This window comes from Maylandia zebra, linkage group LG7 (genome assembly GCF_041146795.1).
Source record: "Maylandia zebra isolate NMK-2024a linkage group LG7, Mzebra_GT3a, whole genome shotgun sequence".
Lineage (NCBI taxonomy): Eukaryota > Metazoa > Chordata > Actinopteri > Cichliformes > Cichlidae > Maylandia > Maylandia zebra.
In genome coordinates this window covers 36601573-36628977 of record NC_135173.1, presented here as the reverse complement: position 1 = coordinate 36628977, position 27405 = coordinate 36601573, and the positions used below count along the sequence as shown (strand labels likewise).

Below are 27405 nucleotides of genomic sequence, written 5' to 3'. Positions count from 1 at the left end.
GCTCCTTGAGACTGATTTTACCTAGTGACTGCCAGCAGCCTCCAGGAAGCACTCACCAACCAGATGGTGGATTCACTTTCTTTTTTTCTTTTTTCTTTTTTATATCTACAAGCCATAGTTTTATTATGTCCAATGTGGTGGACAACTCTTAAACAATGTGGGCATAGCACCACAAAAACCCAAAGAGAGAGTCATTTTGAGCCCTTTGCATCTTAAAAGGGGCTTAGTCATTTCAGAATTTGATGACTAACAACTGTATATTGTGTGTTATTTTCTAACCTGGCAGACTTTTATTAATCAGCTCCATGTACTCCTCCATTGATGTCAGGGCCTTGTACCCGGCGCAGTTGATGGTTAATTTTGGGTGCAGTCCCCGTTCGTGTGCCTGTTGGTGGTGAAATGGTTTTCATGCAGGTGACCAAATTGTCTAACCGGACATAGGTCGAGTGCCGTAAGTAGCTTTACTCACAGCTTTGCTCTCATAGAGGTTTATGGTGTAGTCCTTGGGCACAAAGACAAAACGATTCCTCCATTTCCGATTCTCCTCCAGGTACTGAAACAGACTCCCTGAGAAGATGGTGCAACCTGCCAGAGGGTCCTGAAAAATGCAAACACACACACAAAAGATTGCATGCGTTACTGTACCTTAGGATACAAACTCTAACAGGTGTGTATACTGTGCATTATTGAGACAACTGGGTGTTGTTACAATCTCCCATAACTAATCAACTTGACGCTTAACAGGTTTTTCCAAACGTGACAGGGTGGAGTTTTCATTTTGTTTTTCTTTTGTTTTTTTACTGAAACATGTTTACAAAAGGATATACACCACCCACTTTGTTTTCCTGTCTTGGATTAAACAATAATTGCTCAGATAGGAAGAAAAAACAAAGGCTTACTGCTTCCGAGCAACTGAAACGATAGGCCCAAAACATAATGATGATTATAAAATGGCTTGGCTTCTGTTTGCTAACAGCTGCAGACTTTTACGTGGATTTTGTGGCAGGGTCACTGGTGGTGGCGAGTGGGAGGGTAAAAGTGCCCGATCAGCTCAGAAACCAATCAAGTATTTATCTATAAGTTAAAAAATGGGAAGGGGGTTCAAATAGATTCCACTACAGTTAAATATTAAAGTTTTTTTACACATTTAGTCCAGCATTTTAATAACTCAAAGTCTTTTGAAACAGGATAGTTTCTTGCTGTGTGCTGGATCACACGAGCAGCTGACTCCCACACAGTGACCAGAAAAGATGAACCTGCATAAGAGAAACAGCACCTCTGCTCGTGTGTAAAATGTGCTCCACTTTCCCTCCAGAGTTAGAAAACATGGATTTAAAAAAAAAAAAAATCCAGCCTTCAACAAGTGACCACAAAGATAATAGGGAACACAAAGACCGCTGAGAAATAAAGCAGGGGGCTTGCTCATTAGGTAATGTCCTTGTACATTCCCAAAGATGACCTCATTCATGCACTGTGTGCATCATCAAAGTCTGTTGGCTGTCCCGCCTGTGTGCATGTTTAAACAATGTCAAAACTCTGATGTACTCATTTCTTACTTTGTCCATCCTGCTCACTCCCAATAAAACCTTTAACTCCTGTCTTTTTGTCAGTGCCACCATCTCCAAACCACACGTCATGGCCGGTCTCACTAACATCTTGTAAACCTCTCTTTCACTTTTACTGATATCCTTCCTGACACTCGTTTCCACCTGCTCCACCATGCCTGTGCTCTCCTCTCTTCTTCATCTCTTTAGCACTGTCTGTTGCTTTGGATGGTTGACCACAGGGCTCACTGTTTCACGCGTCTCCATCACATTCACACACATGCATTCTGTCTTGCTTCTACTGACTTCTATTCCTCTCCTATCCAGAGCATACCTCCACCTCTCCACGCTCTATTCCACCGGGCTGTCTCTTGTGGCTTTATTAAATGTTCAGAAATATAAACAGAGGGGGTCTGAGGGGGCCAGTGGAGGCCACTATTTTATTTGTTTTTTTCCCATTGAATGACCAAGTGTCATACCTTTCTGTGAAGCAGCTGAGACTGCGTCCCTCCTCCTCCTTCTATCTCAAAGCGGACGCTGTTGAAGAGGGCGACTGCATACTGCTGCTCGTACACTTGGCTGAACTCTTTCATCCATTCTCTGGTCCGAGCTGCAGGGGGAGAGACACACACACACACACACACACACACACACACACACACAATCAGCGTCGTCTTCTACACCAGTGCATGATTAACACAATCTATCTTATGTCTTATAGTAGAAGGACAAAAGATAAGTTCTGCAGTTTTCTTTCACAAGGTAACTTTAGAGATTTATAAAGTCAGAAATTGACCTAATTATACTACTTAAATGCTTAATACTTTATTTTGAATCTGGCAACCCAAGTCAGAGAGAAAAGAAATTAAATTCCTGAAAGGACAGACTGGTTCACTCTATTCCAAGCATGTTTTTCAAAAGTCACCAGTGCTGCAGTTTAAATTTCATTGTCAAAAATTAACTGGGTTAGATAAAGAGCTGCTGTTCTCATGTGAAGGCACGCTGTCTCTTTCACTTGCTTATTTAAAGGCCTCAACCTTTACTCCTGCTATCGGTTCTTTATGAAAACTCCCATATAATAAAATGTAAAGTGGACATTTGAGATAGCGATTCTCAGGCAAAGCTCAACAAAGAGGCACCTCTCATGTATGATCGGCACAAACCGTTGTATTAAGTGAAGCTCTAACAGACTCACAGCTGAAGTATTACTTCAGTCATTACATAAATTTTAAAGCAACACTTTGTTTTGTTCAATTTCATTTTAATCGTACTGAATTTAAACTATGTTACATTTAAATCAAAAGACAAAAGAAAAGTCAAATCAATCAAAAGAAAAGTTTATGGAACGACTGCATCGCTGGAAATATTGGTTTTACACACACAAACCTTTAAAAGGAGGAACACGAACAAAGAGCTACAGTTATGATGAATAAATGAAAGTATTTTTAGTTTACACTATGTAGCTTTCATAATATTTGGTTCGACCACCTTTATTCTTCAACAAAGCCTGAACTGTCTGAGGAAAGCTGCCTTTGAAATGCTTTAAGTAGTCTTCAGGAATAATTCTCCGGGCTTCTTGAAGGTCATTTAAAGCTCTCCTTTGGATGTTGGCTGCCCTTTGCTCCATCCTCTGTCGAGATGTTCCCACATTGCTTTAATTGCAAGGATTTAATTATGGGCTTTAATTATGGGCTCTTGGGAGGTCAGTGCATGACTGATAATGTTCCATTGCACTTTTTCTACCCAGATATGCTTTTAGTGCATTGACACTGTGTGTCATTGTCATGCTGAAAAACAAAGCTGCTGTTGATTAGATGATTTCCAGGTGGCGTTGAATAGTGGATCTAAACCTGATGGTACTCTTCTGTGTTCATAATTCCACAACAACACTGTCTAAAGTACAGAGCCTCCACCGTGTTTTACAGGTGGCTGTAGAAACTCACTGTTGCACCTCTCTTTTGACCTCCTCTGCACATATTGATGACAAATTTGAATTCATAACTTGGTTTCTCAGCCTTTTCTCCCACTTTCCCTTCCTTATGAATTTTGGCCTACAGTTCTTAGGGAACCACCTTCTTGGTGGAAAAATACTATTTCTTTTGCTCTGTCATCTTCGGCATCTTTCATAGATTCAACTAGAGAAATAGGAATAAATTATTTTGATTGTTTTCTTTTTGCGACAGGCTACTAGTAATAAAATGCCTAAAGATACAATTTAAAACTCGTCCTTTACGAAGTTGTCTGTTACATATAGACACAACACTGTTAGCTGCTTTTGTGCTTGAACAATCAGTGTTATCAACAACAATAAAGGAAAGAAATTCCTCTGACAATGATAAGGTACAAGGACTGGGCTGAAAATGAGTGAAAAAACAAAGAAAAACTTTGAAAGGCCTTCAGAGAACCTGGGGAGCTATTGCTCAAGATCACATTCATTTACAAGAAAGTCTGCCTCACTGTAAACAAATTATGAAGAAATGATTGGTGAATCAAAACTTTTGCAAAATGTAAATATGACTCAACCTGAGTAACTTGAGAGCAAAATGTAGCAACAGCACTGTATATTAGAGCATGCATTATACTGGGGTCAGCGGGGGAGCTGGCCCCAGGGAGGGGTCACTTGCCCCTCCCTTCCTTCCCTCCCCATCTCCAGCTGCCTCCCTCTTCCTGCTCCACCACAACCACCCACACATGCAGGGCCTTGGAGTAGGGGTATGTCACCAGGGTGCAGAGGAGGCTACCCCCCCTCTGTCCCCTTCTGGCTGCCTCTGCCTCAATTTTATCCCACAACTTAGACATTCACATTACTCACACTCTCATTACACATACATATAGGATCTTGGGGGTGGGCACGATACACGGAGTCCAAAGTACCATCAGGGTGTACACCCCACCCCTGGCATCGTTGCCCACCTCTCAATGTTAAATACACGTAGACATTGAGGGCTAGCAGGAGGGACCATGCGCTTACCTGCTGCTCTCTGGCAGGTAGCTCTATGCCCTCCTGGGTTTTAAATGCACCTTAGAACACACATGCATCAACACTACAATGAGCGGGTGGAGGGAGGTTTGGAGTCTTCTCTCACCCCCGTTCTCTGCGACCTGCTGGAGCAGGGGGGCTAGGACTAGGTCTGCCTCCCCCCACCGCAGGGAAAAGGGAAACACCACCTGGGTCTGGGTGCAGTTCCTCCCTCCAGGGGCGGGGGCACCTAGACCCGGTTTGTAGAGTACGCTTGGGGAGTGTGATCGTGTGTACAACGTCTCTTTATGTCTGTCTCCACGTTGGTTGAGTGTGGAGTAAGTGCATATGAGAGCATGAGGGTGGGAATGGATGTTTGTATCTGTGTGTGCCTGTATGTCTGTGTCTATATGTCAGGTTGGGTATCAGGCGCCACCTCTCTGGGGACATCTCAGGCCCTCCAAGGTTTGGAGGCCTATCTCCCCCTACCACCACTTCCCCTGCCAGTGGCGGACCCCCTCAGACATCGGTGCGTTGGTGGTTCTTTGTGTCCGGGGATGGGCGTCCAGGTACACACCGGCTCACTCCTTGGCGGCCGCTTATCGGGGCCTGGAGCCTGGGGCTCGCTCGGGCCACTTTGGAGGTGGGGTGCCCCCGGCCTCTCGGCCTGGGGCTCGGTCACTCAGGTGCAGCTGGCTGCCGGCGGAGCTCACGGGCGCGTCACTGCAACTCCCCCTGGCTTCTGCTCCGCGGCTGCTGAGTGAGCCCTCATCTGGGACTCTCCTCAGCTCTTTCCGGGACAGTGGCGCAGCTGCCCCTCTGTTGGTCTTCCTTGGTCTCTTGTGTTCTGGGGGCCTCTGGATGTCTGGAGTTTTGATCTCCTCCATACCTGCTTCACGCCCTGGAGGACGGGGCTGTGGCCCCCCCACACCCTCTAGCAGATTATTACATGAAGGAACCTTTTAAAAACAAGCGCGTCCATGCTCACAGGTGTACACACGGGTGATCACACCCACAAACTACACCCTTTTTGGCTCCTACCTCAAAGCACACTGTGTTCTGTTGATCTTATGTGCTGCACAATAATGTTTAACATTTAGTATTTACTGTCATATTCCCATATATCATTGTGATGTTGTTTATTCTATTACTCTTGTTCTCTTCTGCTTGCTTTCTTTTTTCTTTCTCAGCAGGTGATCCAGGTGATTGATATATGCATTTTTTTTTTCTCTGCCCGTTCTGTTGGTTTTTGTCTTTTGCCCTTCTCCCCCGTCCCTCTTCTCAGCTGTTTCTCTTTCCCTCTTTCTTTCTCCCCTTCTTTCCCCCAGTCAAGTCTGTCCCGTATTCAGTAAGTGAAAATAAAATAAACAATAAAAGGTGAATCAAATGGACCATTACGGCAAGGCTGGGATGGTCAGTTTGGTAAAGTAAATCCGTTGGGCATCTTTCTTTGCCTTTAGACAACAATTCTGATGCAAAAGAGCCAAACGGGACAGGCCAAAAAAAAAAGAAAAAAAAAAAAGAGCATGCATTATATTTCAGCCAACGTCCATAATTTATTATGCAAATAACTTGAAATAATGCCAACTCTCATGAAAAAATACTATTAGGTAAGTGCACAATACAGTAGAAAAAATACTCTGAAATGATCCTTTAACTTGTTTTAAGTCATCTCAAAATCTGATATTTAAACTCAAACTTGAATTTCTAAAAGGAATATTTAAGTTTACACAAACGAACCATTTGTAACTTCTTTGAGCATTTCAGACTACAGTGCACATTTGTTAATGCAGTTTGGAGGTTCTGGACAAACCAAAACCTGACGACATTTGCTCAGGCTCCAGTAAATGGCAGCTGCTTTCTCTTCATCGTTTGTATATATCAAATTATTAAGTTCTGAATATATCTGTTAGCGTAAGTCCTTGTTTGTATAAAAGCAAAGCCTCCTGGTATTGCTGAAAGACTTTTCTGTGTTCCACATATCCTCGAGATTTGTTATCTGTCGTCATTCAGCTTCCTAATAAATAGACTGAGAAGCTGCTGGAGGGGACAAAGGCTTTTCCCACGTTCTAATGCTGGAAAAGAGTTGGTGTTCGAGCTGATCAGTGTCTTTGGCTCATTCAGCAGCATATAGTGTTGACTATGATCTGTTTATGGAAGGAACGACGCAGGAAGGAGGGAGCCAGCTTGCAGTGGGAGAGCAGGAAGGAAAGAGCTGACAGGACATGATAGATGGAGGGAATGCGGAGGAGACTGGGGACAGGGACACGCATTTAAAAACACCATGACATACCAGGATGAGAGGGGAGGGCAGGTTAAGGGGCTGCAAGATAGCGAGGCACCTGGAAAAACTAAACATCAGCAAGTACTTTAAATTGTTCCAGACGATGGCTTTGAATCTCTCGTCAGGTTTGTCATTCCATTCCTTTTATTGAAGGATTTTTTTCTTCATCCTCGGTGGGTTTATCAGACAGGGTCTGCCTTCAGAACAGTTAGTCTCAGAAAAAATGCAGAGGATATCTGATTTTGGATGGAAACTCTCTTTATCCTGGCTAAATTTCCTCTAGATTACGCTCCGGTTACTGTGGCCTCCACTGCAAACTTGCAGAGAGTTGGTACTTTCCACCGTTCGCCTTGCTGAGCCAAAATCAGCAGACTAGGAAGCTGTAAATGAGCACTTAGAAATTAAAACAAAGCCCACATCATAAAATACATACTCGGTTCTCTCATTCAAACTGTATAGCCATGTGCTATAGTTGTTACAACCCTCCTCCATCTCTTGTTTGCTATTTACTTTACATGTGACATCATGGAATAGAGTAAAAATGGAACTTTTGGTACTTTTTATACGCCATACTTAAGTATTTTCCAGTGTTTGCATGTCCTTTTAGAGGATTAAATGAAACAGGAAATGGTTAGGGTTAGCTTCAGACTCTGAGCTGGAAAGTAATTTATCACAAATACCTCCAACAAAAAAACCACATATTTTAGCTTTCTTTTTTTTTTCTTGTATAAGAATTACAGACTCTCTATCAGTGCTTCCTATGCTTACTTAAAATCTTAAGCCCATAACCCAGATTCATGACCTTGATGTAAACCTTTGTTTCATTCCTTCAATTTTTTAAGTGCATTTGTAATGAATAACAAATAACAGTAGGCAAGAGCATGGAGGAACTGATGGCAGAAGGACACTGCAGACAAAAAGGCATTGTTCAGTAGATGTACACTGAAGTGGGCTTAAGATTAGCAAAGGACAGCAGGGCCCACAATCTTTCCAAGTAGGAAAACCGAAGAACAGCAAAGGAAAAGCAGTTTGCAGTGACAAATTCTTTCAGGCAATAAGTAATGAAACTGCAGCCAACTTGAAATGCATTCATGCACTTCTTTGCAGCTATTTTGGAGCATTATCTAAATTGACTTAAATTTTCAGGCTCACTGGGGCATAACAACTGTGTGTATACAACAACCCTTAAAACATGATTTAAGAAGGCTTAAAAGGTTTGCTGACTTTGTTCCAAAATAAGATTTATGAAGTTTTTTCCCAACTGGAAGTTCTCCTCTGCTAGTATGCCCAAGGTTTGAGCTCAGGATTCTTTGAATACCATGGCTCTCTTAGAATAATTACAATTTCCTAAGGCAAATATAATATTTATGGAATAAATGTATGATTAATAAAGATGAGTTGGATATGAATTCTGTCGGTGCTTAAAAACCAAATTGTGCATTTTTTATAGGAGTGGATTTACAGTTTTGTTGTGAAGGGAGAGAAAGAAAACAATCATCACCACTTATCATTAATCAGTCGTCATTGTCAATCAGTGTCGTCATCAATTACCAACCCTCATTATCATCAATCATTGCCAGCAACTGATGATGATTGATAACAATCAGTCGTCATCAAGCACCAATCCTTATCATTATCAATCATTATCAGTCATCGTCGTCATCATCAATCATCATCCACTGTTTAACATCAAAAGGCTTAGCCAGATAGGTGAGTAGATGAATAAAAATGGTAAAATACTAATAAAACTAAAAAAGGCAGACATGAGCGTGAACATTATTTTCAACAGATTTATAAAACCGTGTGCACAAACAGTCTGAGGTGTGCCTGAGTTAGGCATGTTGTCCCTTTTTATAATTACCTGTTTTGCGTCATGTTGGCAAAAGAGGGTGGTGTCACTCACATGGCAAAGTTCATGTTTTGTTGCTGAATTTAACTATTAGCTTCTTATCTTTTTTACTGCAGTGTTAGTTCTTTTTCTATTGATCTCTAATATAAATACATTTTTTTTATTTTAACTTTATTTTTGAACAGTTTTTTTTTTGTTCCAAGTAACAATGCTGTCATGCTAATGTTTAGCATCAAAGCTACCATCTTCATTTCATTTGTAGCAAATTTCAGAGCAACACGTGCAGCTCCTCAAAGGTGAACACTGTGACTCGATCCAGAAAAGTCAGCTGATCACCAGAAACAGCTGACTGGATTTGACTCTAATTCTTTGGCTGTTTTTATCTAAAACCTGCTGTGAAACGATTAATCTACTAACTTATTCTTTGAGGATGATCGCTTATATTTCAAGGGTTTGATAGTAGGCAGCACATATCTAGGCCAAGGTTTGAGTCTGTTGGTTATTTCTGCCTTAAGCAGACCATAGATGGGTGAACATGTGGGTCAGCAGGCAGTTATGATTTGCATGTGTCTCACACACATGGGGTTGCTGTGTGGGTCCTATAGGGGAGGAGATCATTGAGTAGTTGCCTTTGTGGGAGTTAGACACAACAAGATTCCTGACTCAAAAACGCTGACTGGTCTTTACCCTGTCTCACACACGAACTTAAAAGGTGCAAACACATCGACAAGTGGGACCTGGATAAAAAGAAAGTTTTCTTTTTTCTTTAAAGACATGCACAGGTGTTCACTTGTCTTCTGTTGACGTGGGTGTTTTCACTGTGTTGATTTGTAGAAGATACTGGCAGGAAGAACACAGAGAGGGGTGTGTGTGAGAGTCAGACGGCCTGTGACATGTTTCTACCTGCTTCACTTGTTATCTTCCCCTCTCCCTCTGACTAGTCTCTTTATATGGATCTTTTTCTGAGTGGACTCATAAGCAGGAAATACTGCACTCGCGTATTTTAACGATGAAGGCCTGCATGTAGCTAAATGTCATATTTTCTACCTTCGCAGCTTTCCACAGTCATGTGGACCCTACATTTTATAGTTTTAACATATTTTATCATTAACAAGCCTTACATTATGACACATGATGATACCTGACTGAGCGCCTTTCAAGAATGAAGACCAGCACATGTGGCTAAGGGCTCCAAAAAGCCAGTAAGACCAGATTGCTTTGTTCCTAAGGTCAAGAACTTTCACATTGAACACCTTGCTTGTACTTTATAAAGCCCAGTTTCTGCTCATTCTGAATGTCACACATCTTTGGATCAACTTTGGATCAGTATAAGACAGCAGAAAACATGTATTTCTCTGGCCAGAACCCCCAAAGTCACACAAAAGGCAAAAACAAAACCCCTCATATTTGAGAAGTTACATTTGATATTTATCCTTTTATATGTGAACTACCTTTTTTTTTTTTTTTTTTTTTACAACAGCCAGATTCTAACAGGGTGATTCTTCCCACTTTTTTTCTATTTCTGCTCACAAAAGGAAAATCCAACAAACACACTCGGTGCCTGAGCCTCTAGAGAATAATTCTGGGTTTCCTCATAGGAGTACTTCTGCCAGCGTATGCACACAAACAGGATTACAACCCTGAACTAAAGGGGCATCCCAGCTGAGGCTGAAATGACCCTGATACAAAAGTTTTAGGAAATGACAAGTCTGGAAGATTGAACTCCATGCATTAAAACAAAAACAAAAAACACTAGTTTTTCCCAAATTCCTGAAGTGGTTTTGATACTCGAACGCATCACCAAGCTACTTCTAGGACAGGGATCACGTTATATCCATTGAAGTATCTCAGTCTTTGTATTGTTCTTCTACTCGCATGACTTTAATAGACGCCCAGACCTGCTGCCCAGCTCACTCTGTGGAGCAATCTGAGACTTAAATAGCAGTCAGTCCATAACTTATACAAACATGCTGCAACATCGGAAACCTACTTATTATCTCTAAGAAACAGGGCTGCAGTGGAGTTGAGATTCATGGGAAGCCTTCAAGTAAAGCACACCTACAAGGCGGTGGCACAAAAGTAACCGTCTATACTTGATTTCTGCAGTTTAGATGATAAAAGTAATATAAATCGATTTTCTTAAAGGCAACAACATGGTCAAAACTCTGTAATAAGGTTGTTATAACGCGCAACGGTACTCATCTTACCTGTAATCATCTCCCGCCTATCCTCATCCAGGTGAGAGGAAACCACGTCCCCCATGGTTACAGGAGAGCCTCTGATATCCTCTAAGTATCCTAACTCGGCAGGTTTTACTCCAGGGGAAAATTTCCAGCAGTCTCCGGGCAAACCCTCCGGGAATTTCTCTCACTTTCCCCCCTTAGAGAGGAGCACTGTTCTGGCGTTGGTGCGTTGAGTGTGGGCGCCTTCAGCTTTTTCTAAAAAACAGGAGGAGGAGGCGGTGGAGGAAGAGGAGGAGGAGGACGTGCTGGTGAACAGTGCTGCGTTTCACAGCAGCGGGACACACCCTCTGGGAGTCATCACTGGTCCAACGTGTTCAGTCGGCTGTGCTAAGGGTGTGGCCAGAACCAGGAGCTTAAGAGTATCACAGTGCGTACTGTACGCGAGAGTGTCTGCTTGTAGCAGCAAACTTAATAATGTTAAACTTGACAGATGTTAAAAATACAACCTTAGTGCGTTTATTAGTAAGTTTCTTTAAAATGTTTCTTTTAATGATTTCATGATATTTATATTGTGATTAAAAATCAGGAGAAATTAACTAAAGGCTCTTTGAAGTGCGCGCTTTGGGCTCAACGTTGAAAGCGAGTCTATGGTTGGACCCAGTAGCATTTTGCCACACACAGATAAATGCTGCCCCCTTGTGGAAAACATATTTCTTTACTATAATTTTGAAGCAGGCCAGTATCCAAACCAGCTCTTCCAAACATGTTGAATATTTCAGTAAGCGAGTTGATCCTTTAAAAAAAACTCATCTAAAATGCTGGATGTTAAATTGTTCACGTTTATGCAATGATCTCTAATGCTGCTGAAACAGTCTATGAATTTATGGTTTTATCAGCAATGAAGGCTGAAAATTAAGCTCTGCAACTTCCAAAAGTTAGCTGAAAATAAAGTGAAGTAAAAGTGTCATAAAAGGAGACTGCAATGCATCACATCTGCTTACTAGAGTCAATAAACTGGACCATTTGATCAAAAGTTTAAGACCACTTAACAAATGGCAAAAACTAATATTTTGTATGGTTGGATCTTCCAAATAGAGCTTTAAATGCAACAATAAGAAATGGGAGTGAGACACAACATTTTGTGAGCATGCATTTTAGTGAAAACATTGCTTAAACTGAATGAACTATATGTGCTGATTGTGTCTTTTTGTAGGTTTTAATTTAATTATTAAGAACTTACTGGATGTGCTGAGTGTTCCGGTACTTTTGATAAATTTATGGTCCAGTTTTTCTTCGACTATTATGTTTATTAGTTCTAATAAAAAAAAACCTGTCTGGTCTTCTTTGCATCTCACCTGTACAGTTTATGAATGCAGTTTGTCAAACAGCTGAGAACTTATGTCTGCTGTGGTCCCCATTGATTTTTACAACTTTTATAGGCTACTCTGAGGGGAAAAGGAACAAAGAAACAAAAATACCTCATTTCTGAAACGTTAATTTTAACTTGATGAATCAACATGAATGATTTAAGCGTAAAAAAGGCCCACAACTCAAGGGGATGAACCAGTGTCTACACATAACAGACAGCTTGGCAAAGAACCAATTTTAAACAGTATCTTTAGACACTTTGGTACTAGCGACCTGTTCTTGCACTCAGGTTCTGACACAGGCGATAAGAGATACTTCTTGTCCTTCAGTTCATCCATTTACCGTTCACTGAAAGCTCATTAGACATGGCCAGAGTTGAAGGGTGGCTATCAAGAAGCCATTCCTAAAGAAGGGGAAAAGCTGAGTTGTGCATGAACTGCAAAGGAACTAGACTGAAAATTATGGAGTGATGAATCCAAATTTCAAACTGTTGGTTCAAATCATCGTTAGTATGTACGAGGCAGTCATCAAAGGTAAACAGTGAGTATCTAGTAATATTGATTCTATCAGTCATGGATTGGCTTGGTACCTGTACCCCAATATTACTAAAGCAGTGTGGGATGATCTTGACAGAGAATGGGTCAAAAGGCAGCCAACATCCAAAGAAGACCTTTGAATGCCCTTCAAGAAGCCTGGAGAACTATTATTGAAGACTACTTAAGCAAGCTTTCTTTGAATATCTTTAAGAGTCTATGAAGAACAAAGTTGCAAGGTCATAGCAAATATTGACTTTCAAGCTTGTTAGAATTGTGTATACTGTGTTTTTGTCTTATACTATACTACCATTTATGTTTGCACATTTCACTAAATCAATGACACAAGACTTTTGCACATCACTGTCTTCCTGTATAAATGTAATGATTCACTATATTATTATGTATATAAAACTATGAATCTATTATTGTGCCATCTGCTTAAGGTTATATGCATTAAAACTTGTTTAAAAATGAAGGGTTACTTTATTTTCTTATCATGTATTTATTTCAGGTTCTGTGAAAAACAAGGGTATTTTGCAGGAATCTTTAAATTCTATTTGGACAAATGAGCGGGTAAGGCTTAACAAATAAATGTCTTTAGTAGGAATTAGTTTGAGCTAATACACACAGCTGTAGCCAAACGTCCGCACATCACCAGTGTGGATGATGCGGAAGGATACGCAGTGACGTTTCCAAGTGGAGGCTCCTCCGCAGCGGTGTGACACGATCAGAGAGGAGGAGGAGGAGGAGGAGAGAGAGAGTAAGCAGAGGGTAATCAGTCGGTCCAGCACTCAGAGGCAGCATCATGGCACCTATCGGATTAAAGGCGGTGGTCGGCGAAAGTAAGACTTTTTTTTTCTCCTAATTTATGGTGCTCAGAATTTGTGCGGGATATGGTCTTGCTGCACCCCGATTCAGCTGTGTATATGCCAGAGAGCGAGTATATATTTAAAAAGAAAAGGGCCGGGGAGCGGGGGGGACAGGATGCGGGTGGCTGCTAGTGCATCTGAGTGGTGACGATGATAACGGTGAAGGTGATGTTCCATTGTATCCCGATGTAAACCGCAGAGGTGTAGTGAGGAAGCACTGGATGCCCTGCAGAGGCTGCTCCGTCTCGTTGGTCTCCTGCGGCGCGGATGCGCAATTGCATTTCAAGCGACAGAGCGTATAAAACGCTGTTGACAAGCGATGATTAGCCCACTAATAGAAGATGTTGGCATCCTCCTCCGGTGGGATGAGAAGCCACAGAGTAATGAAGCCCGTGTGCGCCCCTTTTAGACACAATTTACGTTTATTTAAGGACTAATCTGCCTCTGCCTGTGAGCTGCATCCCGATCTGTTTCTGCCTGAATATTGTGCCACAACATGCAGGATGCACGTACTGTTCACACGCTGGCGAGCTAATAATAGCCAACACAATGTAATGCGATGCTGTTTATTGCAAAATGAATGAAGATTAGCGGTCTCGATCCGTGGGATTCCCCGACTGCAGCAGTGCCTCACCCCATCCGATGGAGCATAATTCAGCTGCGTAAAACACCCTTTCTCAGCCGGAGAGCACCACCTATGCTCCGCTTCACGTTAATGGCGGAGTGCACCAGAGTCGTGAAAGTTGCCTTAAAACTGGCGCTGCGCAAGAAATTCCGCATTTTTTGTATATTTTTCCGCGGACGGCTTTTAGTCATCGTGCCCTTTGAGTAGAGTCGGTGCGGCACCGGCAGTCTGTGTAACCCTGCATCATTAGGACACTGTTAACTCAAGGTTCAGTATCCGATTGTGTCATTTCGGCTCATTACATTTGGGCTGGTGCTCTAGCGGTAGGTGTGCTGTGATGAAACAGGCCTGACTATGGTGGAGGCGCAGGAGGTTCAACTGGGTGCAAGTGTTAGTGGTCGTCGAAAGGCTCAGGAACGAGCCCATAAAACCTGATAGAGATGTCTTAATGTGAAGCCATGTATCCAGTTCGTCCCTAAATTCTTACACCAAGCTGCTCATTCTCTCTCTCTCCTCTTTTTTTTGGTACCGTGCCCTACCCCGGCTGCAGGATTTGCTTCATTTGGCGTCTGTTGTTCATAGTATTGATTCGGTGTCACATTTCACTAATACAAATCCACACAGTTGCTCTGTACCAGGAGCTAATGTGTCACTTTCTGGTCATGACATTGCTGGAATCTGAAAATTCTTAAGCTACACCCAGCTGTGCTCTAAGGTATATTTGCCTCACTGGTGCTGCTGCAGAATTCTGGCTCAGACCCACCCCATCCCATTAAACTCTCTCTCTCTCTCTCTCTCTCTCTCTCTCTCTCTCTCTCTCTCTCTCTCTCTCTCTCTCTCTATATATATATATATATATATATATATATATATATATATATATATATATATATATATATTAGTGTATTTTTCTGTTCTTTGACATGAAGTGAAAGGATTTGTGCATTGTCACAAAGAGGAGCCTCGATCATCAGTAACTTCACATCTACTTTGAATCCAAGAGTACAGTATTAAATTATAAAAAGTATTCTGAGCCTGATGCTGGATGTTTGCACTGTGGCTGAGCTCAGCCCAGACCTGCATTTTTGTAAGTTAGTCTACATTTTTTTTTAATACAAGGCCAGAAGACTGAGTTTTGATAGAAATGATATCATCTGCACGCCCTACTACATTACACAATGCAGCTTCATATGCCAATTATCTGCGCGTGTTTTACATTCTTTAATTATTTAAACACTGTAACTGGCTATTGCATAACCCAGTTTGTGAAAAGCTGAAGGCAGGCCGAGTGAATCATCTTTTTCCTGAGCAATGTAAACACTGCGTGCATGTTTCCCAGTAAAGACAAGGACGCAGGGAGGCAACACCTGCTCTACGTTTGGCTAAGGTGAAGCGAGGGCTGTGATTGGTGGGGGCAGAGAGTGAAAGAGGGAGGGTGACACCATCGCGGGCTCTCTGTCGTTCTCTCTCTCTCTGCAGCAATTGATGTAGCAGCCAGAATGAAGGGAGGGGGGGGGGGATGGGCAGCAAGCTGAGCTTCACCCTCCCCGTTTCATGGCTGTATATGAACATCAGTGCCAGAGAGCAGCAGAAGGAGAATAAGGCTGAGTGACGAGGACCTCATCAGTCAGCAGTGACCTGAGTCATTTAGAAAGAGATGAGCTGCTCAAACTGAAGGAACGCAGTGTTTAGAGCGAGGCGGTGTTCTGTATTGGAGCTATATACTTTATGGTGATGTCTATGGGGTCAGATGCAGTGGGTTTTATTATGTTTTGAAGGTTTTCAAGGAAAACCTGCTGACCCAGACAAATAATGTTCCGCCTTTCATTCAGTCATTCAAGCAGATGCTAAAATGCTTCATAGCTGTACTTTATATGTTATTGTGTAACATGATAAATACCATAATATACTGAGAAACTGACCTTGGAATCAATTTACATCACCAGACGACTGTTTAAATCCTTTAAATCCAGTTAATTTTGAAATATTTCTGTAACCATAGACAGCTTTACAATTATTTATTCACCTCTCATTACCTGTGCATTTGTGCTCAAAGTTGGCTTGTAAAGCATGTGGAGAGTTATTAAATCAGTGGTTTTCAAACTGCGGGGCTGGCCCCAGAGGTGGCACACAGACAACCAGGTGAAAAATGAAAAGGGAAGTTGAATGATTTAGTTTGTTAGGGAAAGTGATCAAAAGTTTTAGCAGCTAATACGTTAAACGTTACCTATACAGTGCCTTTTCTAATATATGTCCCATTCACCCAGTTGCACATACAAATTCATACAGGTCTTTTTCTAACATTGTCAGGCACGCACACACACTCTGATGGATGGGAGCAATATGGGGTCAGTATCTTGACTAGGAATATATTGACATGTGAACCGGAAAAGTCTTTCAAAAGCAAAATTAGACATTTTTTATTGTTTATAATGGATAAAATCTCCGGGATGTGTGATGTAAACTTCTTTTTCCTTCTGAAGTACCATGCACCAGAAAACGTTTGTGAACCACTTTGTTTGACTGGCACCAGCATACATACCCGTCATCGCCATGCAGCCATTTCAGGTTTAATTAATGCGACAGCCTCCTTAAAAGAGAAAGTGGCACACTGAGGTAGCATAAGACCTCAAGTCTTCTGGAACTGTGTCTGGAAGCTAGACTCACTTTGAAAAATCATGTGGAACACCTTTCAAGAAAACTGATGCCAAAGATTGGATATTTTTATAGAAATAAATACAAATAGATCGGTGTATAATCCACAATTCAGTCTGTGCTTGACTGTGGTGACATTGGTCATATGCATGCTTCTGTATCGGCTCACTATTGCATCTAATATGAAAAAGTGGGGTGGTACTCCTCAGCGAACTGAAGAGAGCAGCATTTTATGATGTTTATTTACAAGCCTCTGCTGCAAAGATTGCCTGCCTACATCTGAGCCTTTGATTTAAACACAGGACTTACAATGTCAGGACGCTTCAGCATTAACTGTACGTCTTGTTCAGACTGATTTTTGAAAAACTGTATTCAAATACTTAACTGGATATGAATAGAACGAGCTACAAAAAGATTACAAAGTTACAATTTTGGATTTAACTGGAATATTTTAACAGGTTCTTTGTCTGCAACTAGTTATGCACACATTTTCTTAATTTGTGATTATGTGATATTTATCATGTGGCTGTCTCATTTAAAAAAAAAAGGATTTAATAATAATAATTTGATAATTAATGAAACTTGCTACTTCAGTATCTTTCTATTATGTCTGTGGTAACCACACTCCCTTTTAAAGTAGTCTTCTTGTCTGCCTTCAGACTGTTTTCAGGGCTGCTGCTGCTCTTATTAGATCATTTCAAGGATCTCCTCCAGTGTGTCACAATGGTGACCCTGCAGGTTTTTTTTTAGCTATCAGGTTGTTTATTGTCAGAAGATATAAAATCGTGCTGCTCAGTGGTGTGACAACTCAAAATGGTTTTTGGTTTTTGATCAAAAAATGTAGTTTTTGGTGAGATTTTATCAAGTAATTAGCAAGCCAGGCAACCATTTTTGATATACGTTTCGCCAGTTTGCTTGCTTTTACCACTCAAAACATTCACTTGTCACTTCTTCCGTCTGTTTGTGCTCAATGAAATGAAACGGTACTAAAATTTGTTGCTCCACTGGGTGCAAAATGGATACAAAAATGAGCCCTGATGTTGCCTTTTATTTTTTAAGACAAACTAAAAAGTAACTCAAGCGGCTGCGTGCTGTAGGGATGCACAGATGTATTATAATGCCAGGTTGACAATGCTGATGGCAGTGGCTGATGTTTATCAGTTGTGTTACATCAATTTTGCGCCAGCTATATGTTCAGAAATGGTGTGATGGAGAGCTAAAAGACTTCAAAGCAAAGCTAGGAAGTGTTTTGTCTCCAGTTCGAATATACTCACATCCCAAAATGTCAAACAGAGTCAGTTCACTCTTCCTTGGAAGTTTCTGGAAGCATGTTGTATTTACTCTTCTCTGTTTGGGGTAGTGTGAATAAAAGGAAGGAGGAAGGTGAAATAGAAAAGGACTTTTATGCACATATTTGCACACACGCGCCTTCTATTGACCTTGGAAGCATCACTGAGCCACAGCATCACACACACACGTCTGGATCCAGTCTGACGCAGTGCCTGCAGCCCCTGGGCGTCTGTAAAACACACACACACACACACACACACACACACACACACACACACACACACACACACACACACACACACACACACACACTCTGAAATGTCATGTCACTGCAGTAATAGAGCATGAAGAGCTGGCTGAAATAGAGCTGTGTAATGCAGGGTCACAGTGGCTCTTAATCTTAATGAATTCCGTTCTCTTTTGCTGAGGATGAGTGCTGTGTCAGAGCTGGCAGACATCCTCTACCTCCCACTCTTCTCGGCAGCACTCAGTCCTTTTCTTACATGCATATACACACGTACAGTGGAGACATATTTAACACCACGTTACAGAAATATCTTCTTATGGAAGATCGCCACAGCACCAGAGCCTGGATGCTCTCCTCTTCCAGCGATGTAAACAAAAACAAGAAATATAGATGGCATGGCTTCATGATAATTTGTCAATTTGTTAAATTAACTGTAGGAGGATTAAAAAAAATTGTGTATATGTATATATATATATATATATATATATATATACCATCTTCTTAGCTCTCTCTCTGGTGAGTGCAGGAAACCTAATTTGTCTTGCTTGTTACTCTCTTAAATTTTTGCACTTGTGTTTCTGCAATAGAACTAGAATTAATATCTTGTGACAAAGGTTGGATGAAATTAGGTTAAATATTATTAATGTTGCACGAAGTCACAAAATGGGTCAAGAGAAAAATCTCACAATTTCCCAGAGAAACAGACACATTTTAACTATGGCTATTTGATCATGGCAAAAAAAAAAAGAAGTTAAAATACGTTAAACATTAAAATAGAGAAATCATATTGTTTTATTCAAGCTGATTTTCCTAAACTTTAATTATGATTCAAATACAATAAGTTAATGTAAAGCAAATTAAACCTGCCACAGTCTTGTACTGACTGAACTTGGACTAAAGGAAAGGAAATGCAAAAAGAGAAAATTATTGCAAAACAGTTATTTCAACCACAGATTTATAGTAATAAAGGCTGATATAATATCCAATAATAGAAATGATGATGCTGTATTAGGGACGAGACATCAGTTTCATTTTTTAGGAACAGAATAGAGGGGGAATATGATAAAAATACAAAACCAAGTATGTGTTGACATGTTGTATAACAAAATGATCATTTTAACATTGTACGGGTAAGACATGATTAGCTTAGTCTAATAAAATCAGTATGAGATGTTCTCTTAGGGCTTGTCACGCTTTTTTTTTTTCTTTCTATAGGATCGTGAAAACAAAGAGCTGCTGCTTTTTCTGCACTGGAAAAAATGCTGGCTTAAGTAGGTCAGCACTGTGTGTTTGCACAAAAGCAGTTTAGTAATATCAGATTCTCATTAAAGGTGTGTAGTGTTTCCTTTCCGATCTTTCCATTTATTCCATTCATTGGTTGGACAGCTGGTTTTCGCTGACCTGCAGTGCCTGATAAAAATTTGGTGCCACATCTTTGCAGATGTGGCGTTCTGTGCATTTGCCCTTGATCAAGGTATCTGTCACGGTCCGGGGCGGCGGCCGTGTGAAGAGTGGAAAGGAGGACTCAGATGCAGCACTTACTCAGATGTGAAGGTGATTTATTGACAATACTGAACATAAAGTGGAGATGGCAAAACAGAACTAAGGATGAACTAACTGGGAGAAACTACACAAAGAAATAGCAAACCTGAGCATGAAGGGAGAACAGCAGGGAGAGCATGCAGGGGATTACACCAGGTATGAACACAGACGACGCGACGAGGAGCAGAGGAAATCACACACTATAAGTACACAAAGAGACACTGGGAAATCACACACAGGTGGGAGACACAGCTGGACCTGATTAACCTGACGAGACAGGGGAACACTAACACCAGGGACCAATAGAGGGAGCACAAACCCAAAACCCAGTATCTAAAATCCCAAAACACAAACCATCCCAAAACAGCCCAAGAATAATAAAGAGAATAACAACAATAAGGAACACAAACACAAAGTCACTGGTCGCAGGACCATGACAGTATCAGCTTAGAGCTGCATTTGATTTCTGGAAGCTGCACAGCAGCTAGCTTACAATGCTTATAATAGCGTCAGTGCAGAGAAGGAATTCGGGGTATCAGTGAAGAGTTCTTTGTATGTTCTTTCATGTTCTTGTTACTGCATTAGTAACTTTTAGCTGAGTTTCCCACAAAGACACTCCTCCTGTCAGGGGAACAGAGGTGACAGACAACTCTTTGAGGTGCACGTGTGTAGACTACATGAGAGTGAATCAATGCCCACACACGTCTTTAGAGATCAGTCCACCGAGATAGCATTTGTGGCGGGGGGATTTCTGGAGATTTCTCAGTGGACCTCCAGTCGAGTATCTTTGTGTTTTTGTTTCATTTTTTTCTCCTGCATTCCTTCTTTTTTTTCCCCATTTTGCTCCAGTGAACTGCACTCCTGACCTCTGACCTCTGACTTGCTATCCACTGAAGGTCATAAATCCTCTTCTTCTGCTTTCCTTACAGCCATTTTGTGCCGGCTGGGGCCAGTTTAGGGTGTTACGTAACTGCAGATGAATCTGAAGAGGCTGTAAATGGAAGGATAGCTCCTTCCATTTACAGATAATAGTTATCTCATGGAGTGTTTTTAGGTTTTGTTAAATCTGGTTAATATCGGTGCTTAAGGTGTACGGAAGAGATGGAACATAGAAACCATTTAGCCTCATTGAAAAGCTATTTTTTTTATTAATATTGAGTTATTTTAATCTTTTGGTTAATGTAATCTATTGAAGTGTATGTACAAACAAAAACTCTTTGATTTTTAAAAATACAAAACCTATGACATGGTGAGACTCTGACCATGAAGCTCTGTTTCATTTTTTCTTTTGTGTGTTTGGGTTGTGGTGAAGGCTTTGCTTGCATTTCAGTGTGAGTCGTGCTGATTTGTCTGCGTGTCTCTTTAAGATCAAGCGTGTCACATTCCCTCGGGAATGATGCTGCTGTGAAGCTGAGATCCAGAGAAAAAATATGGGTCATGTACTCATAGGTGAAAGTCCCTGAAGGGGGGAGAACCACGAGGCAAAGGGAGAAACTGTCAGCCCAAGTCGAGGCTTAGGGGATTGGAGAGTACATCAACACAATGGCAATATCATTGCTCATAGTACTGCTCCTTGATATGGCTAACTGTGTTCAGTTTGTCTGGGTTTATAGAGAAGACGTATGCTTTCCCTTATTTTGTACATGTTAAACATCTAAACACAATTATAAATTAGGTCAGAATACAAACAACTAATCCCACTGAGCCAAAACCAGGCTTCAGGATCTAGGTACTCAAGTGCGCGCGCACGCACACACACACACACACACACACACACACACACACACACACACACACACACACACACACACACACCCATCTACACACCCCCATCTATCTATCTATGTATCTATAAATAAATAATAATGGAGAGAAAACCTCAACAATCAGATGGCTCCATTAGAATTTTTTTTGTTTTTAATTTTCTTCTTCTTTGTTCTACTTCAGTTTTTTTCTACTGAAAAAGGTGTTGAAATTGTTACTTTTTTGTTTTAATTTCAAGATTTAAGAAACAAAAATTTACTTTTTTCCTTTAGCCTCTAAAACCTCAAGAACCCCCCCCCATCAAGCAATTAACTATAAGAAACACATATTTCTTATAGTTAATTGTTAACCCTTCTGTTTGTGAGAGGCAACCAATCAGAAAAGTGAAAGTGATTTTAGTTCAGTCTAAAAATGAAACTATGTACGTGTAAATAAGCAACAGTATATCCAGCGGTGGTCTCTATAAAATTTGCTTATTAAAGACAGAGTGAGGAGTGAAGTCAGTTTGTGTGCATAGCTAATATAAATGCAGCAGGTGTTGATCAAAACTGTGGAAAACATAACACAAAGGCAAAAAAATAAAAACAATAAAATACGCATATTAAGCATTTAAAAGTGATTTCTATAAAAGATTACAATCATTTCTGAAGATTACAAAAATATTAGAAACAAATTATGATAATTTGCAAAACTACATTTGATCCACAAGGGTGCTTAATAATATAAACAAAAGATAACTGAGCCTTTACCGGAAAAGCAGAAGATTTTGGGGGGTTTGAATCCTGTTAATGACGTAGGAGAGCAAGAAAATGCCACAACTCTTAAAAACTTGCAACCTGATGAGATAAACAAGTGTCTGCTGAGGTGCTGAAGATGTAATATTTTAGTAGTCTTTTTAGTTTTATGTCTTAACTGTATATTTAATAAAGTCTTCATAGTCTCATTTATATTTGAGTAGTTTGACAAAGAAATTGTGAACTTTCGTCCCTGCTCTGACGTGATTATATTGTATCCTGTTTAACTGGATATGAGATGAGATGTGTGTGTATGTGTTTCTGTGCATGTTTGGTTGACACAGCTGCTGCTTGTGTTTGTTCAGGTCCCTTCCCTTCTTTCTGACCGGTGTGTTCCTGTTGTGCCTTTATCAGGAGGTCAGAAAGGAAGAATCCACAGTCACGCCTCCCCCCAACTTATTTTCAGTCTTCAGTTAGAAAAGAGTGCAGTCCATTCACTATCAAGTTAACTTCTCTATTTTATTGACTGCCTGGGTCAGTTCACTCAACCTTATGAAGGATAATCCCATTAGTCATCCTTTTAACTGAAAAAAAAAATGAACCAAAACTGAAGCTAACAGAAGATAAATTGAATTAGTGTATTTGTTGTTTAGTATCTATCAACATTATAATCATTTTTAACAGAACATAATCCAGAAAAAGTTGTGTACTTGATTTTCAGCTCTATATTTCACTGAGTAGAACCACAGAGATGTTGATTTGATAGTACAGACACTGTTGTACTGAGGTGACTTGTGCTGGATCCATAGAGCCCCATGTTAAAATGTTCAGTTTCTCAGCATTAAAAAGCATGTTTATAGTTCGGTAACAAAAATACATTGGCCTCTATGGATTGTTAACCCCTTAGTAATTCAGTTCAGTTCTTTTATTATAACTCTTCTACCTCCATACTGGACTTGAAGGGCTTCCAGGGGAGATTACTTTAAACCTTTAGGGGGCTCAACCTCCAATCATAATGTCATCAATATACTGCCTTGCAGTTAATGTTAATCTAATATTCTGCTTGCAAACATATTCAAACCTTTTCACCTTTACAAACCTAAATTCAACTGGATAAATATTAAAACGTTACCTTCAAAAGCAATGACAGTAATTGGGAAAATGCCAGGAATGAAATTTAGGGCTCCCAAAAAAGGGTTCAATGGGGGCTTCTAAGAAATGGCAGCAACGAGGTTTGAGACGCATCTAAGGAAGAGATGTTCATATGGAAAGTGTAATGTTAAAGCATCGAGCTGAAGTAAAGCTTTTGTTGTGAATCGACATTAATGTTTAAGAGATCGATGGACTAAAGAATTTAGACCCTGGAAGAAAACGAAGAACAGTTAAAAATTCAATTTATCTTAATAATTGGAGCTGCTTTTATCTGAGCTCATTTATCAGAGGAAAAAGAGGAAACAGATTAGCAGAGGAAAAGGGAGGACGAGTCACGGATATCCTCAGTCCTGCTTTGTTTTCTGAAGTGTCTCATCCTGTGGCCTGGAGCCGCTGCTGGATGAAACACAAGTCAACTTTTCAGGAATGAAAAGGAGCCTGCTTTAATTTTGCAGCTGTTACTTGGAGTGTTTTACAGCAATTAGTCAGCACAGTGACAGCCCCGGTTCCCCAGCTGTGTAAAAGTCACAGGTTTTTTAAGGTTTTTTAGGTTGTAGTTTGTACTCACAGTGCTTCTTGGCTGACGTAGCAGCTAACAGAACAGGACAAAGGAAATGCTGGAAATAGACTGAAGCTGAGTTGGGGAATCTCTCATTTAGCAAGAATATTTCTACTATATTAAGACCATCTGTCCCACTGGAGGTCAGATACAGTTCGTCTCACTCACAGGAGGTTCAGGCTGAGCTCTGTCTGCTTCAGCTATAGTACATACGATAACTTATTTACTTTTAGTCGACCTTTATTTGCATGCATTCTAGATTTCTTTTATACTATAATTGGTTTTAGTTTCCAATTTTTATGCTTCCATCCTACTTCTGGCATATTTCTCCAATTGTCTGAAAAGCGTCATCATCTGACTCTGAGGAGCATACTGCTTATTGTTTTCGAGGCAGCAAACACTTGCATCCCTCATCTTTTTTTTTTGCTCAGGCCCTTTTTAATCTGTGGTAATCCATCAGTATCTGTGTGGTCGCAGGTTTTAGCTGGGGCCGGGAGGGCTTAGCGGTTTATATTCACTGTGATCCAACATGATGTTCAACAGTAATTCACCCTTAATGGATTTATCCTAATACGGCTGGCAGATGGTTGGCATACTGATCAAGCCAATATCAGTATTGTGGCACAAACAGGGCCATCGTGCCATAACCTCACAGTGGATACTGGCTTTCCTTTATTGGGTTTCCTCGTCTTTGTAGACACTCATCATTGAGAGAATTCATTCACTGATGTAGATCTGTGGTGGCTAACCTCACTGGAGGCATGAATGCATGGTGCGTGTTATTGTAATAGTAGCATTATTGGATTTTAAAATACATATGAGTAGAATCAAACAGTTCAGGGTTCAGTTATTTTAGGCTTAGTTTAATTTAGTTAACCATCCATACATCCATTGTCTTCTGCTTATCCTTATCAGGGTTGCCAGGGAGCTGGAGCCTATCCCAGCATACGGCAAGAGTTACTCAAACTTCCTGTTTTTAGACTTGATTTTTACTCCAGTGATTCTCACGGTGTAAGAGTTTGACACTCATACCCAATCTGCACAATTTCTATTAATCATAAAAATTGTTGTGTAGTAGTAAAATGTCTATTTTTAAAGTTGGGATTGATTTACTGTCATAATACAAACATTTTGTTTCTTGCCGTTTCTCCCTCTCATGTTAACTTTGGGCAGATACACACTAAAGGCTGTGTGGCTAATCGAATGTAACTTTCAGCGATTAATAATTCAAAAAACGTGAGATAAAATGATCATAATGCAACATTTTGAATTATTATGATGCTCTTGGTTCGTCTTTCAGTGCACCCCTTTCCTAGATGCACTTTCTGCCAGGCTGTAGGAGGTTTGCTTCAGAAATTAATAGTTTCCGTTGAATTATAATTAAGGTACAAAAATCCTCTCTTCCGAGAAAACTTTCAATAAATCTGACTTTTGTTCAATAAATTACTGTTTTTCAAAGTCTGTGAGTTGGCTTCTTCTTTGTCTTTATCTTCTTTTAGCTGCAGATTAGCACATCATCTGCCTCCATCTCACCCTATCTCTAGCATCCTCCCACATGACACCAACCCTCTGTCCTCCTTCATCCACAAACCTCCTCTCAGGTCTTCCTCTTTTACTCCTGCCTGGCATCTCCATCTTCAACATCCGTTGACAATCATTTCTCTGCACATGTCCAAACCAACTCAACCTTGCCTCTCTAACTTTGTATCCAAACCGCTCAAACAGAACTCTCCATCTAACGTACTTGTTTCTAATCCTGTTCCTCGTTGTCGCTGACAAACAATAATCGTAGCATCTTTAAATCTGCCACCTCCAGATTCACTGCCTTATTGTCAGTGCTTTCCAAAGTCTGTTAGTTAAGAGTTTTACATATTTGCAGTCTCACACACTGGACAGGTCATCAGTCTGTCTGATCCGAGGGTGAATATTAGCTTGCTGTGATGAAATGGTACATGAATGTGTGTGTTGTGTTTTCTTTGTATGATTGTGTATTCTTTACTTACAAAATGAATTAAAACATCTCTGCTCAGGTCATAGAGATAAGTATAAGAGGATGATGGGTGAATGCTTAGATAACGAGCCCATCTGATTTGTGATGATTCTTTTTCTTTCTTTCTTTTACAGAGATTATGAACGATGTTATCAAGAAGGTGAAGAAGAAGGGAGAATGGAAGGTGAGAGGACAGCACTCTGGGTCACGTGTAGGGCCCTGATATACAACAAACAAGATGATTAGAAAGCTTTTATCTAGACTCCGGCTGTAGAACTGACTGCCAGCGGGACCTATTCTTTTTAGTAAAATATAAATATATTATTTTATTCTTATAAATTCTGTTTTACATAGTGTCTCAACCTTTTTTTGGGAATGGGTTGTACCTGTTCATTACTTTAAAAAAAGTGCTAATATAGTCATTGAGCAGTTCTCTTCAAAGAAGCATAACTGGACTTTGCTCTGAATCTGTAGCTTATGTTTCAAAATTAGACCTGAGTCAGTAAAAGAAAGAAAAAAATGTACTGGTGAAATTTGTGGGACTAAATATAGGGTTTGCCAAACAGTGTCTTGTTCCAGCTTTTCTAATGTGCAGTAAATGAACTGTTTAGCTTAAACTTATAGGTAAAGTTAATGTCTTGGGGTTAGAAGATTACGGAGCCCCGCAGGGGACATGGAAGAAAAAAAAATTAGGGAGAAAAAAAAAAATTAAGACGGACTTTTGCGAGATCTCGCAAAACAAACTCGGGATCTCGCAAAAGTTGAATTCCAACAATGGCGGCAGCTACTTAGTTGTAATATTACTCTTTCTGGGTCACAAAATACACTTTTAAGATATTTTGAGGCGTGAATGTAGTTGTGTAAACGTCAGATACCTGCTCGGTTTACAAGACATCACATATTTGCAAAAATGCTCCGACGTTTTTGGAGATCTGACACCCACTAGCTCGAAGCTAACGGGAGGTCGAGACCTACTACAGCCGGGAGGAACACCGCTTTCCCGGCACATCGTGCCTCGACCTCCCGGTCGGCTTCGAGCTGGCGGCCTCCGAAGAATGCGGCTAAAACTTTTGCGAGATCCCGAGTTTGTTTTGCGAGATCTCGCAAAAGTCCGTCTTAATTTTTTTTTTCTCCCTAATTTTTTTTTCTCCCATGTCCCCTGCGGGGCTCCGTAGAAGATTTATTTGTTAATGTTTGTTTCTTTTTATAATTGCTTTACATTTTTTACTCAGACAAACACCTATGACAAGAAAAA

General features: G+C 40.6%; 2 protein-coding genes and 1 long non-coding RNA gene across 4 annotated transcripts in view; 2 read left to right on the top strand and 1 right to left on the bottom strand.

Annotated features, from left to right (window-relative positions):
* niban2a (niban apoptosis regulator 2a) overlaps positions 1–11095 on the bottom strand; it is a 30717-nt gene extending 19622 nt beyond the window's left edge. The window contains exons 1-4 of the mRNA XM_004538456.4: positions 10844–11095; positions 2024–2154; positions 470–598; positions 280–385 (exon numbers count right to left, since the gene is read on the bottom strand). Of these exons, the coding sequence (XP_004538513.1) occupies positions 280–385; positions 470–598; positions 2024–2154; positions 10844–10898 (421 nt within the window). The 5' untranslated portion in view covers positions 10899–11095. The remainder of the gene's footprint in view (positions 1–279; positions 386–469; positions 599–2023; positions 2155–10843) is intronic.
* Positions 300–1599, top strand: LOC105940736 (uncharacterized). The gene is made up of 3 exons (XR_001167400.3): positions 300–451; positions 551–667; positions 1188–1599. It is a non-coding gene; the product is annotated as an uncharacterized LOC105940736 (long non-coding RNA).
* Positions 11096–13437: 2342 nt separating the features above from the next.
* The window catches only part of stxbp1a (syntaxin binding protein 1a), a 37707-nt gene continuing 23739 nt past the window's right edge, over positions 13438–27405 (top strand). For both annotated transcript variants that reach the window (XM_004538459.5, XM_004538458.4), the window contains exons 1-2: positions 13438–13565; positions 26285–26334. In XM_004538459.5, coding sequence (XP_004538516.1) covers positions 13529–13565; positions 26285–26334 — 87 coding nt within the window. In that variant the 5' untranslated portion in view covers positions 13438–13528. The remainder of the gene's footprint in view (positions 13566–26284; positions 26335–27405) is intronic.